Source organism: Sinocyclocheilus rhinocerous, unplaced genomic scaffold, assembly GCF_001515625.1.
Source record: "Sinocyclocheilus rhinocerous isolate Xijiao unplaced genomic scaffold, SAMN03320098_v1.1 scaffold20, whole genome shotgun sequence".
Taxonomy (NCBI): domain Eukaryota; kingdom Metazoa; phylum Chordata; class Actinopteri; order Cypriniformes; family Cyprinidae; genus Sinocyclocheilus; species Sinocyclocheilus rhinocerous.
In genome coordinates, this window is record NW_015640468.1 from 638,174 (window position 1) to 653,165 (window position 14,992).

Consider the following 14,992-nt stretch of genomic DNA (forward strand, 5'->3'; position numbering starts at 1 on the left):
TCATTCTGTCACACTCATCAGCTCAATATCCTCCCCCTCTCCTCCTCTCCTGCTGTCTCTCGCCTCCTCCTGCTGCTTCATGGTCACTCTGTCAGAGCGACACAAAGCAACATGACAGAATGGATGCAAACAAAGTGTGCTTCCTTCCTAATGTTGTCTCTCTGGATAAAATCAGCAGAATGCCATCACAGATCACCCACTGTCATTCTTTCTTCCCCTCCATTCTCTCTTTCCCTGTATGTGCCAACCCTCATGCATGCATATGATATGCAGCTCAGCTCATACATACCCCTTTCGAATCTGACATTTATCAATACTTTATATATAGATTTAAAAAATGTTCCTTGCAGCATTAATATATATGTTCTTTGCAGTATCTTACAGATTCTGCAAGACTATGTAAACTTGAGCAAAACACACACACACATAATCTGTGGAATTCAGCAGAATATGTTTAAACAAGGTACACTATTATTGATAGCTGTGTTATTGTATTATTAATTACGAGTATTAATATTTTAAATTAGCTTTTATTTTTATATTTTCAGTTTACATTAAAATAGTAATTTAGTTTAAGTTTTAGTAATTTTGTTAGGTGCTTTTTTAATTTTTATTTGGTTTTTAGCTTGATTTTGGTATTTCAATTTTAGTAATTTAAGTACTTCAATTTAAATTTATTTCAGACAATTGCCGAGGCAATATTTATCATTTCATTAAAGTTTTCATCTAATATATATACTTTATTTTATCTCAGGTTTATTGCAATTAATGAAAATGATTTGTAATAGTTTTAGTTAACAGTAAAAACATTGGCCTCAATATTTCATAAACAAACAACGAAAATAATTCCATTCCAGTTCTGTGGAAATCTGATGATCTTCTGTGGGTGCAGATTCCACGTGGGCCTGATTATAATTAATTTATGTCTTCCAAAATATGAAAATGAATAAAAATATAAACAAATGTCACTTAATGGAAGCTTGTATGAAGTGAAATTTGACTTCAATATAATACTGCTACTATATACAGTAATAGTAACACAAAATATGCAAAGCATCCAATAAATGTGTTTTGAGAAGCAAAATCCAGGTAAAACCCACAAGTACTTTTCTACAAAATGCTCCTTCTTAAAAGTGTGCCTCTGATCAATAACAGCTTGATCATTTAATGACTCATTCTGTCCTTCCCTATCTTTATTTTGGCCCATTTGCTATGTTGTTGTTGTTGTTCAAACTATATTAAAAAGACCCTTTTTAATAGGTTCAGTGCTGTGCATCTAACCATCCTGTTATGACATACCTGAGGTTCACTATGATGACAAGGCTGCCTGTGATGCTGAGTATAGTCAGTAAAATCAGTATAATGATGAAACTGCTCCTCTGAAGGCTGTGAAGTGTGGCGTCATAACCCGAGGGCAGGGACGGCAATGTCACAATCAGTCTAGGGGTTGTAGATGGCAGTGGTTTGACTGAGGGAAAGAGAGACAGATGAGAGGAGGACAAATCTATACTAGACCACAATGAGTTATTACTTTCAATAAACATCGCTTACCTTTCAGTTTGAAATACATGCGGGACAGCACAGTCCCCTTTTGATCCTGTAGGAGGCAGCGGTACGTGCCGTCCTCATTGACTTTCAGCTGATTGAGTACAATTTTAGACTCCTCTGTCACCACCAGCGCTTCATACTCCCTGTCATGTGACAGCTTGCAATGAATAATAAACAGTCTGTGTTTTAGTACAGTTTAGTAAAAATATTCAAATTAGAATCAGTGTAATCTGGTCTCTGGATCTCTGGAAGGATCAGTGTCACGAATCCGATCCATGAATTTCCATCCACTTGCCACCAGAGGTCGCCCTTCCATGATATTGACTCTCGCACCACACAGACTGTTACACATCACCCTGGACTACATTTCCCATGTTCCATTGCACTGATTACACTCACACCTGAAACCAATTACACGCTCACCTGAATGCTATTACACACACTATATAACACCTACCCTGATCCTGCTCTAGTCGTCGAGTATTGTTCTGCATTTTTCACTCCCCAAGTGTTAGCTGCCTTACCGAGCCATTCTGTGTTTTCTGTTTTAGTCTCGTGTATTGTTTTGCGTTTATCCCTGTTTAGCGGATAGCTACCTTACCGAGCCTGTTTAAGTTTTCATAGTTTTCTTAGTCTAGTCTTAGTTTTGCTTAGTCTGTTTTCCTGGTCTCTGATTCACGCCACGTATCTTGGATTAACCCTTTGCTTGCTGTTTCTGACTCTGTTTGCCCCTTCCTGGACCTTTGCCTTCTACCTGGATTTATCTCTTGCCTTGCCTTCGATATACCTGTTTGCCATTGTCTGACCCATGCCTGTTAAAACCACGTCTCTTAATAAAAGCTTGCATATGGATCCGCATGTCTCTCATCTCGTAACAATCAGTACTTGAGTGTACTTAAAACTGTAGCTTATCAAGTGTTTCTGGTCCCACTTTATATTAAGTGGTCTTAACTACTATGTACCTACATCAATACAATATACTTATTGTGTTCATATTGTATTGCAAAAAACTTTTGCTGCTATTGAGGTGGGATACGGGTAAGGTTAGGCACAGGTTTGGTGGTATTGGTAGGTTTAAGGGTGGGGTAAGCTGTAAGGGATGGGTCAACAGTGTAATTATAAATGTAGTTACAGAAATTAATTACAGATGTAATTACATGCAAGCATTTTTAAATTATAAGTGCAATGTAAAAACATGTATGTACACAATAAGTGCATGGTACCAAATTATTCATTTAAATGTAAGTACATAGTTAAGGCCACTTAATATAAGGTGGGACACACTTAAGTACACTTCTAAAAAGTGTACTTTGTAATAATGTCAAAATAAAAGTTTTACCTTAAAGTAAATTTTAAATCATTATTTTAATAATCTTTTGTCATGCTTTAAAGAAGTAGCTACTCTTATTTTGATGGGTTGACTCACATACTAAAACACAAGTAAAATGCTTGATTGTAATTTTAACTGCAGTGTTATTCAATATAACATTTAAAGTTATTGTAAATAAAATACTTGTCAGTAAATGATGCAGTACACTTTAACCAAATTTTAAAGACAACAAAATTATGAAATTAGTTATGAAGATGTACTGTAACTGGGTCAAAAAGCACTCTTAAGTTCAGCTAACTGCATTCAATATCAATTTAAACTATAATTAATTTTCATTCATTTTCAAATAACATGCAACTACGTTTCTGAAAACATTACACTTAAGTATATTAAAATATATTATTATAATGAGCACATATTTAATATATTTCTTTTTCAAAAGAGTTGTCTGAAACCGTATTCAAAATGGTTTCAGGATTCTTTGAAAACAGTAAATTGTGTTTGTTTGTCTGTGTGCAAGTACATTCTTTTCTCCAGGATGCCAGGAGTAATGGTACTCGGTCTGTCCAACTACAAGAGCGTGCCAGGGCAGGAAACAGTCCAGCACCACCTCCTCTCCTTCATCTGCCTCGAGATGATGCTCTGATAGAAACAGAGAGAAAGAGAGATAGAATACAAAGAAGAGAGAAGGACAAAAGAGTGTGATGTGTTAATATAGTCAGCTAAAAGCATCCTGGTGTGTATCTGGGGGTGTTCTGTCTCACCTCCACAGTCTAGTGGCAGCGTGGCTGACAAACACGTAAAGAGCCCATACTGACAGGAAGTGCAGTTCATCACTCTTTGATACAGCAACCCTGTAACACACAAGCATCCGTATTCAACCACACACCCAATGAGTCATAAAATATACATCATATATACTCAGTGTCCTGTGACACATACACCACCATTTCACATTTCATTTATTACATGTGTTACTTGCTGTTTCTTTGTAATTATTTGTGAGATTTACTAGCGGTTATGGAGTATAACTTATTTCTACACCAATTTCTTTTCAGTGTACTAACAAGTAGTGTGTACAACATTTTGACTGTTCATATATTCAGAACAATATTATAGAGAAATATCGGGATCCCGAATTTGTACTTACCGCATTTATTTGGACACAGACCTATGAAAATGAGTAATAATAAAAAAAGATAATTAGTGAGAATTAGATGTTCTGACAAGTTATTGCTGTAAAAACATAGCAATGTATGCCCACCCGCCTACCTTGGGTAACAAAAACCTCCAAATGTTTCCGAAGGATTCTCTTTCCTTTCTCCACTATATTAATCATATCCCACTGAATAGAATCTAAACAAGAACAACACAGCATTAGTTTTAAATGATTTCAGTTGTAAAGTATCTTCATTTTTTAGATGTTTTCGCTCTAAAATGAAAAGACGAGACGTTAGATTAGAGCCTTTTGTCTTAAAAAATGAAAGAGTATATAATCTGCATCCACAAGCGCTCACCTGTCCTGTCTTCTTTCCAGTGCCTCTTGAATTCACTCTGATATTCTGTCCGTGCACGATAGAGTGTTGTAGGATCTAAAGCAAACATCAGATAGCATTCCACATCATCATTTAGAAATATAATTTGAAGACATAAAAAATTGGCCAATCTTGTATGTATTGGTTTAAATGGTTTAAACACACACAATAATTTTTCCAGTTTTTTAATAATAGCAAAGTCATCAAAACTACAAAATAACAAATAGGTATAGTGACCAAAAAAAATTATTTTATATTTGAGCTTTTTCAAGGTTTGCCACCCTCTCAATTTTTTTTTTTTTTTTTTTTTTTTTTTTTTTTTTTTGATTTTTTTTTTTTTTTTTGATTTTTTTTTTTTTTTTTCGGTAAAGTTTTAGTAATTTTATTCTGTGTTTTTGTCATTTTTATTAGTTGATTTTTTAAAATGTCTTTTTTTAAATGTTTTTATTCATTTTTATTTCAGTTTTAGTTATTATAGTTCATCAAGTTAAACTTTACACTGAATGAAAATGAAAAAAATATATATATATATTTTTTTTTTTGTTATAGTTTTAGTTAACTATAATATCCCTAGCCTGGGGAAAAGTTAGGTATTGTATTTTTCAGTCATAGTATAATGACCCCTTTTAATTAATACTTTAATGAAAAATTCAGCATATATTAATGTCTATTAGCATAATAGTAAAGATAACTAAACAAGAAAACCCAAAAAATTACTATCCATAAAATCAATTGTTCAGAGAATGTGCTCTATACACCTAATTTCTACTACATCTTAAAACATTTTACAGATATGAATAACAGTATCTCCAAGCTACTCCCGATTATATAACTGCAGTACCTATGACACCATGAAACAGTCTGCTGGTGTCCCGATAGTTGACATAAGCATGCTCAATGATTTGCTTCAGTTCGATCTGATCACGGACAGTGATGTCTTTAACAGAGGACAGGAAGTCTTCATGCACATAACGAACCACCTGGTCACACTGCAGACAGGACCACACACTGGGACATGAACCCAGAATCAAAAGCCAGCCGAAAAGAAATGCAAACGCCATTTAGTAGAGACAGTGAGCTGTGGCCTTCAAAATATCAAAAGTGAATCTTTGGCATTCTTTAGAAATGTCACTTCAGAGCCAAAGAACCCTTATGATGTCATACATGCAACATTCTAAATTCCATAGCAACACATGCTATATAGAAATGTATATGAAGAGGACAGTCACAGCAACTAATCTGACAAATAAATATTTTCATACCACAAATGTCAGAAATATTAGTGCTTTTGACTTTGTTTTAGAATTTTTTTTGTGAGACTGAAATTAATAACCTTTATACTTAAAAAATAATATTTGAATTAGCAGGAAATTAACTGTATCTATTTCTTTATAATTTCTTTTTAAATTTTATTTTAGCCTTTTTTTATCCCAATATTCCTATAATTATTTTTCATTTAATTTGGGCAAAATAAAAATAAAAAAAAAATACTTATTGTCTCAATGTACATTTAAAGGAATAGTTCATGTAAATTCAAATTTACTCACTCTCAGGTCATCAAAGATGTAGATGAGTTTGCTTCTTCATTAGCACAGATTTGGAGAAATGTAGCATTACATCACTTGCTCACCAATGGATCCTCTGCAGTCAATGGGTGCCGTCAGAAAGAAAGTCCAAACGGCTTATAAAAATATCACAATGATCCACATGTCTCCAGTCCATCAGTTAACATCTTGTGAAGTGAAAAGCATGTTTGTAATGAACAAATTCAACTGGAGGCAGCGTTATCATGGAATATGGACTGGTATTTTGGCTAGGAGCAAAGGTTTAAAGTTAAACCTTCGCTTTACACGACATGAATTGACAGACTGGAGTCGTGTGGATTACTTGTGGATTATTGTGTTGTATTTATCAGCTGTTTGGACTCTCATTCTGACGGCACCCATTCACTGTAGAGGATCCATTGATGAGCAAGTGATGTAATGCTACATTTCTCCAAATATGTTTAGATGAAGAAATAAAATTATTTAAATTTTGGATGGCCTGAGGATGATCACATTTTCATTTTTGGGTGAACTATTCCTTTAAACGAATGTTTCAAAACAAAGGTTGTTTCAAATACTGCTATGAATGCAGACAAAAGGGTTGAGGCAGGTTACATCCTCTAGATCAGAGTCTTGCTGTCAAAGTACATCATCACAGTAAAGTTAGCCCACTCAGTGGTTAACCATGACAGCGGCGGTCCATGCCACCTCAGCACAGGCCTGATGTAGGTGACAACTGCGAGATCCTTTTGCTTCGTTCATGACGTGTAATGATTACGTAGGCGTGATGACAGTGAACGTATGCACATGAGGACATCGGAAATTTTTGAAGTTTCCATGTCCTCAAACAAGCCATCAAATTACACACAATTATGTACTCAACACAAAGCACATGCTATAGTCATGCATGTTGATTCACAAAAGATGAGCATACAAGCATATGCGTACTGATAATCTAAGATTCAAAATCTAATTCAAACCTTGAAATAAGCTTTTTAGGATTTTGAAAAACAAAGATTGTAAACTGAAGGTCAAGATACTCTTTGGATCATCTCAAATCATGCTGGAGAACATGATCATCAGGTTTTTAAAAATACAAGCTTGTTAATATAGTGGACTTAGACTTTTGACCTTACTGTATGCGCTCATACACAAACATGCATAAATCCAAAAATTTGATTTTTTTTTCAAAATCAGTCAAAATCTATGTAATATTGCCACCCACTGGTACAAAAAGCAGAAATGCTAAACTTTTCAAGACATCATTGTAATCAAGAAATTGTTCGTTTTAGCCAAATAAATGTAAAGGTATTTGGACACCAAAAAGGTAACATTTATAAAAAATTTAAAGATTATGAGCATGAAAAAGATGTAGTTACTTGATAGTTTATCACTTGCCAGAACATGCTGGGTAAAGTTCAACATATATTGTACTTCCATACAGAAACTATACGTTGAAAAGATAATGTGCCCATAACCATGTAGTCTACGTTTATGTGTGCTTATCCATAAGTGTGCAAAATATTGCAGCGCACATACTGTACAGTGCAAATCTTCATCCATAAACATGTACTCTCTCTAGAAGACTCGACACTGTAAAAAAAGAATTTGCATGGATTGCTTACAGTAACGTTTGACTAATTTTCTGAAGTTAAAGTACGGGGAAAAAAACTCATCACGAGACAAGCTATTGTGACAAGAAAATGTAAAGACAACCGTCAAACAAGCTGGAAGGGGCACTTTCTTTTTTTGAATTAAGCTTATTTAAATATAAATACGCCAAATAAAATGTATTAAGCCAATTTACCTAAAAAATAATGAAATCTGATTATATTATAATAGAAAAGTTGCATAGAGATGCATTATGTGGGTTCCTGAAAGTTTCAAGTTGTTAGAAGAATTTAACATAAACCAAAACAACTATGAATTTAATTTTTTTATTTTTTTTATTTTTTTAACAACACAGTCTCATAGCATTTCATAACTATGTTACGTTTTGGTGAAGTGTTGACTGATTCGGATTCGTACAATCTGAAATATCTGTTATGTTTTGGAAGTGGACCTTTATGCTTACTGGTTTTCTAAAAACCATATATTTTCTTATGATTCACATTGTACAAATTCATGATATGTTTTCCGTTTCCGTGCTTGGTTTTTACAGTCTTTACAAAAGTTTTACAACTTTTACAGTGAATACACAATACAAGACTCTGAGACTCAAGAATAAACATAAAGAAACAACATTCTCACACACCCTCCCAGAAACCACAATCTTCGTGACACCACACCTAAAATAATAAAGTTATCGTGCCCAATCTCCAGTGCCCAGACAGGTGTTTGCTGAAGAACTCTGCTCTCTGATGGCATGATGTATCATGCTTTTGAAGATCCAGACAAGTGTTAAAGGGACACTTAACTTTGAAAGGTATATAAACAGAAAGAAGCACAAATGGAGAACCCCTGAAATGTGATTCTAATTCACTTTTACTTTCTCAGACCCCTTTTTGCTCGGAAAATCCCTTTCATTATTCAAAATTTGAAAGACCTATGCCTTTCAAATAACATTTTGCCATTTCCTAAACTTTTGTACAGCTTGATCAAACTAATAAACGTAAATCAAATTGTATATAAAAAAAAAATGACGTAATTAAGAATGTTATAGGTTGCGATATTTACATGACAATGCTGGTGGTTTGAATTTCAGTAAGTAGAAAGTGAGTCCGATGAAAAATTTTAACTCTAAAAATAGTTATTTGGTACCTGATGTGTTTATTCATCAGTCGACATACACGTCTAATGCGTTTATGCATTTATACAACAAGCCCTGTAAAAAAAGCATAACCCCTTTTATAAGAGACTCTCAGAATGATCATGGATCAGCTTATGTTTCATGTTCCTATGGCAACGGGCACTCTGTCCTGAGTATCAGTATTATCAGTCATATGATAACACTAATCTTAATTAATTGGATTCTCAAGGACAGGGCAAGTAATCATTCACAACTAGGATTACATGTCTTACAGTCATGAAGATACAATATACTGTACGTATGAAGATAGAATGCAAAATTTTTAGTATGTTTCACGTCATTTTTCATAATAAATATGACTAAATAAAAAGATAAATGTTCTATTATTTCAAAATATGAGGAAAAAGTTATTTTTCAATGCATCAAAATAAAAAGAAATTAAATTGTACAGGTATGATCTTTTCTTTTTTTTAGTAGAAGACATCAAATGTAAAAGCCTTTCTTGAAGTGATTTTACTCATTCTGAAATTCATCTCTCATTTAAAACAAAACAAGCATTTCTATTTCATTGTCATTCCCATTTATATTGTTTTTTTATATTATGCAGATTTAATCCCTGCAAACAATCTTTGTTAACAGTTTAAGAATGTATGTAAATTATAAGCTTAATACAACACGTTGAGAGTTTACTGTTGAAGACTCAGTCAGAATTACACTATATAACTATTACTAATCAGAGACACAGAAGCTCAGAAACATTGGCAAGCTTTTTAAATACTTAAGATATTTTTATATGAAAAAAATCCATGTGGTTGTGTCTAATCAGCCTAGAAACACAATGGAGTGAAAGCCACAAGTCTGGATATGTTCTACTTCAAATCTACAGAAGTGTTTTTCGGAGCAAAAGTGTGCTGACATTTTTGTGATTTTTGATTGTTATTTTTTTGTTGAGCCTATTTATTGATCACATGAACCATTTGTCCTCATTATACAGTACACTGTGTGCATAGAAAACTGTGGACGTTTAAATATGGAGATAGAATTGTTGCATAATTCCAAATAAATAGATTACGACCTACAAATAAATGTAAAGAGATTAGCAAAAATGAAACATTGACAAATAAATAGAATGAGATCCACAAAATAAATCTTAGAGTTTCACAAACATGAATGAAATTCACAAATGAATAAAATGAGATTTGCAAATAAAAAACATATTCACTAATATATTTTTATGTCACAAACAACTTTTCCTGGCAGTCATTTGGGGCTAATAAATAACTGGATTCAACCTCATGATAAACATTTGAGTTTGTGTAATAGGTTCAATTGCCGTCACACAACAGCCAACAGCATTGAACCGTTTTTCAGTCAAGCCGTTTAAACTATGTATACAAGCAGATATGTGGATCTAACGATTATAAATAATATTTTCAAACATTAATTAAAAGTATCACAAAGTTGCCATTGTTTGGGGAGGAAAAATATGTAGCCTATGTGGGTTCTTTTTTAAATGTGGTGCAGGTGAGTTGAATAAAAATGCACATAAATGTAAGACGAGATATTTATTGGTTAAAACACTTGATCACGCAAACAATATTTCATATGAATCAGACTTACTAGTTTGGATTGTAAGAGTTACTTAACAGCATCCAAAGTAAATGTATGGTTTTCATTTACATTGTCCACTCACAAATCCCCAGACCCCAGTACACGCTACAGTGATGCTGAGACTGGTACCCAGATGGTCATTTGAGCCCATATTTGATATTATACGTGTTATTATGCCGTATATTTGTCACCGTGATTGTGCTTTAATAGGCCGAATAAGCCATTGTGCCATGTCTTACGCCGTGTCTCTGCTCGCTGTCGCTGCGCTGCAATATATATGGGTGATTCTTAGACTATGGGCACTTTTATGTTCTTTGGTCATATTTATAAAAATACATATAATTTTGGACAAATTCCTCTTTCTTAGTCAAACTAACAATAAAACCACCTTAAAAACTTTTTACTACCTTTCTATTATGATTTTTTCATACTTATGAGACTGTGTTACGTGACTTTTGAACAAGTTTTTTTTATTCAACTTCACAAGGATAAAAGTGCCCCTAGTTGAAGAAACGCCCATCTATTGATATATTGATATTCGCCAGACATTCGCTTTCGCGTGCCATGCACTGTTCTATAGAGTCGACAGTCCTACAAAGATACCACTACCACGATTAGTTTTAACAAAATGCAACAACTTTATATCGACATGAAAATATTATTTAAAAACCGCCTAAGTGTATTGTAGCAGCAAATTTAAACCGGAGAAAGCTTTGACGTGCTATAGCGGCGCTTGATGCGTAAGGGACCGTCTGACAATTCCACCGATTGGGTTTAAAACGTCCAATGTATTTTAACTAACGTGACTTTTAACATTTAAAATAAAACATTGCCAAACTGTAAAGCGTGTATAACTCATAGTGATTTACTACAGCTGTAACTGCAACTGGACACATCAAAGCAAATGTGCGGATCATTTGTCTTTCATCGTGCCTCGTCCAGTGCAGACAGCAGATTTCTATTTGCTTTGGACACGTCGCAAAGCTGTTACTAATGATGCACTGGATCTGTGAATGCTATGTATTAGGCCTATATAATCCTGAGTTTATCCTCATTCACTAATCCGATGGAAATATTAAGAAGCCTTACACTCCAAAAATCTTTTGGAAACAGTATTTTTTTTTAAAAACACAAACAGCGTTTCAGCTCAATTTGAACGAAGTGTCCATAATGCAGTTCCTACGGTGGCAGAGAAGTGCAAAGCAAATCACAATTCTGAAAACAAAATAACAAATTACAAACGCAAATGCAAGTCTAAAAAACAAAATAACAATTCAGAAAACATTATAACAAGTCAGAAAACACAATGACAAATTCGCAAACAAAATAACAAGTCAGAAAACACAACAACAAATCAGACAAACCGGAAAAGGTAGGTACCCTACACCTACCCTAACCCTACCCGATACTTTATTTTCAACTTTTTGATTATTTCCTAATAAATGCCTTTACGATGTGATACGAGATTTGAAAAGGGAGAGAAAAAAAAAGTTCAGCAATAGGCAGGATCAAACCCGGGTCAATCGTGTCACAAAGCAAACAACACGCGCTTATCCATCTGTGCCACTGGAGCTGATGTTTTACAGCAACTTTTAACTAAATATAAATATACACTCCGTATTTTTATTCCATAGTAAGGGCAATTCATACAATACATTTAAACTGAGCTACTTAGGGTAGGTGTAGGGAGGGCTTTATTGTACCAGTAAGGTGGCATCCATTTAATAATTAAAATTATAATTTACACTCAATACGTTATTATTGCATACTGTTTTATAATGTACTACAATACTGAAGTGCAGATAATTGCCACTATTTGCAACAAGTAGTATACTTGATAGTAGAAATCCTGCTATTTTAACATAGTGTAAATAGGTATTTGCACTTAGTGTAAATAGCATATTGCTAAAAATACTGCTTTTTTCACTTAGTGTAAATAGAATCCATTGCTAATACGAGATTTGAAAAGGGAGGGGAAAAAAGTTCGGCAAACGGCGGGATCGAACCCGGGTCGATCGCGTCAAAAAGCCAATGACACACGCTTATCCATCTGCGCCACTGGAACTAATAATTTACAGCTGCTTTTAACTAAATGTAAAGAGACCCCTCGTATTTTTTATTCCAGAGTAAGGGCAATTTATACAATACATTTAAACTGAGCTACTTTAATACCATCTCCGAACTTTCTACCACGACTCTGCTGTTCTTCGGCTGGTTCTTCCCTGTATACGTTGATTGACAGATGTCTCGTCCAGTCAGCGGTGAGTAATCCCAAACCAATGGCGCTGTCTCAAACTATACCTACCTTTTCCGGTTTGTCTGATTTGTCGGTGTGTTTTCTCACTTGTTAATTTGTTTTCGGATTTGTCATTGTGTTTTCTGACTTGTTATAATGTTTTCTGAATTGTTGTTGCGCTTTCTGAATTGTTATTTTGTTTTGTAGACTTGCATTTGCGTTTGTAATATGAATCTGCTCCCGCCCTGATTGTAAAACAAAACGTGATTGGTAATTGGTTATAGCAAGAATGTGCTATGATTGGTCAGCGAAGTGTGGCTGTTGATCTGATCTGATTGGCTTGAGTAGATAGTGGGTGGAGTCCACGCATTTGTGGATTTGTCAGCGTCTTGACGCTAAAAATATTTCAAAATTCACAAATGCCCGCAGCCATCCACAAATGCACAGAAAGCCATTCACAAATGAATGCCAGGCAAAGTTGTGTTTGTGACATGAAAAGATATTTGTGAATATGTTTTTTATTCGCAAATCTCATTTTATTTATTTATGAATTTCATTCATGTTTGTGAAACTCTAAGATTTATTTTGTGGATCTCATTCTATTTATTTGTAACTGCTTATTTTTTGTTAATCTCTTTACGTTTATTTGGGGGTCATAATTTATTTATTTGGAATTTTGCAACAATTCTGTCTCCATATTTAAACAGTGCAGAATGTCTTGGCCTTGAGTAAGTTATTAAGTGCCAAAAGACAAGCATGATAGCATATCTACTGAACTATTTAAGTTATTTAAAGAGTGCCAGCTGCCAAATAGGCACAAAAAAATCTTAAAGTTTATATTTGTATTACTGTTGCAAAGGTAAAACTAGGTAAAAAGGTAAAAGGTAGCTTTCTTCAAAGTTATATCACTGTTTCTTAAGCTTTGTCCCATTGTGCCAATTAGCTTACATAACAGCAGTACTGTTATTAATTATAACGTGTAATGAAAACATTATAAAAAATAAACAGTAATATAACTATTTTATGTTCAGATTGTATAAACTACGCAGTAAAGACGGTAAGACACTATATTATACATTTCTTTTGTTGTTTCTATGTTGTTATTTTATTTATTTATTTTGCTTTACTCTCACACACCAGTATGGCACGCGTGTTAAGTCTGCAGAATGACAGTAATATATGTGCAAAATGACTGAAATGTGGTGCAGTATGATATTGGATTCATAATGCAATTTCAATTTAGCCTTTATTAATTACATGGCAAATTTAAAATATTTATATAAAACATTCCAGAGCTCTTTCTCTTTTTAAGTCTAAATATTAAGAAAATAAATAAATAAAAAAGAAGTATAATATATATTATAAATTAATAATCTATTTACTCTGTCATGAAGTGCAGTTTAAAAGTTTTTTTTTTTCATTTTGATGGTAAAACTAATCTATTTCAATCATCTCTATATCTGCATGCATGAGCTCTAAATTGTCATTTTCATAATTATAACTTGAATATTACTCTACTAATACAGTGTTCAGTGTCCAAAAATGTCTCAAATAGCATACTGTACTACTAGTTAAGTGCACTTTAAAACTTCTTTTGCAATGTGTATTGATCGTAAAAACAACTATTTGCATTATTATAAGTATTATGAAATAACTACTTATTATAAACTAACCAAAACAAATCTATTTCACTTATCTCTAAACTGCTGTTATCCTTATTACAACTTTTAATATTTCTCTACTAATATAATGTGCAGAATCCAAAAAATGCTCAAATTATAATCAAACATTATACATACAGACATCAGTATCAAACTATATAAATAAAAATGTTGTGCTGAATGTGTTAAACTAATCTTAATTGATTCCAAAGTGTTCGCAAGCTTAATTTTGGCATGTTAAGAATCAGTTTATCGAGTTGCATGTTTAATCTTATCAACAATCTGAACCTTGTCTGATTGCTTTGACAATCCTGAAGGACAATTATATAAAACGTTGTCCTATCTAGTGTTGGTTCAAGTTGATATAACCCCCAATTATGTTTTTGCAATGAAAAATGGGCATGCACTAGCCCATGTCTTTATAACCTCACATCCTCACTACTGGAAATCTCTTTTCAGTGGCCATCACCAAAAAACATTTCAATACACAACACAGATTCTGCAGATTTCTTACAAACACCTGCGGTTCATTTCTCATAAAGCCCTCCAGTTTTGTTAGATTGTTTCTGCCTTCTCTCTTTGTTGTTGTCATTTGTTGGTTTGTCAAATCTTTTGGGTTTGTTCTGTGATAATGCTTTACTGTACATTGCTCCCTTAATAATTTACTTTTATTCCTTTAGCAAACACTTTTATTTGTCGGCCACTTACAAATTATTTTCAAAGCTACTTGCCAAATAAATAACTGGACTATTGTTAAGACAATTTTAATAGCTTATTT

General features: G+C 33.5%; 1 protein-coding gene across 1 annotated transcript; it reads right to left on the reverse strand.

The window, feature by feature from the left end:
• On the reverse strand, positions 1-5,474 carry izumo1 (izumo sperm-oocyte fusion 1). Its single transcript, XM_016569268.1, has 8 exons — positions 5,255-5,474; positions 4,396-4,470; positions 4,151-4,234; positions 3,643-3,738; positions 3,402-3,520; positions 1,552-1,705; positions 1,300-1,468; positions 1-88 (listed from the first exon to the last, which is right to left on the reverse strand). The coding sequence occupies exons 1-8, from the start codon at positions 5,472-5,474 to the stop codon at positions 1-3; spliced, it is 1,005 nt and encodes a 334-aa protein (XP_016424754.1).
• Positions 5,475-14,992: the final 9,518 nt, after the last annotated feature.

Coding starts and splice junctions, on each gene's coding strand:
- izumo1 (XM_016569268.1), bottom strand. CDS start 5,474: ATGGCGTTTGCATTTCTTTTCGGCTGGCTTTTGATTCTGGGTTCATGT. Junction 1,706..3,401: donor GGCATCCTGGAGAAAAGAAT/GTACTTGCACAC, acceptor ATTCATTGCAAG/CTGTCACATGACAGGGAGTA. Junction 1,469..1,551: donor CATGTATTTCAAACTGAAAG/GTAAGCGATGTT, acceptor TCTTTCCCTCAG/TCAAACCACTGCCATCTACA.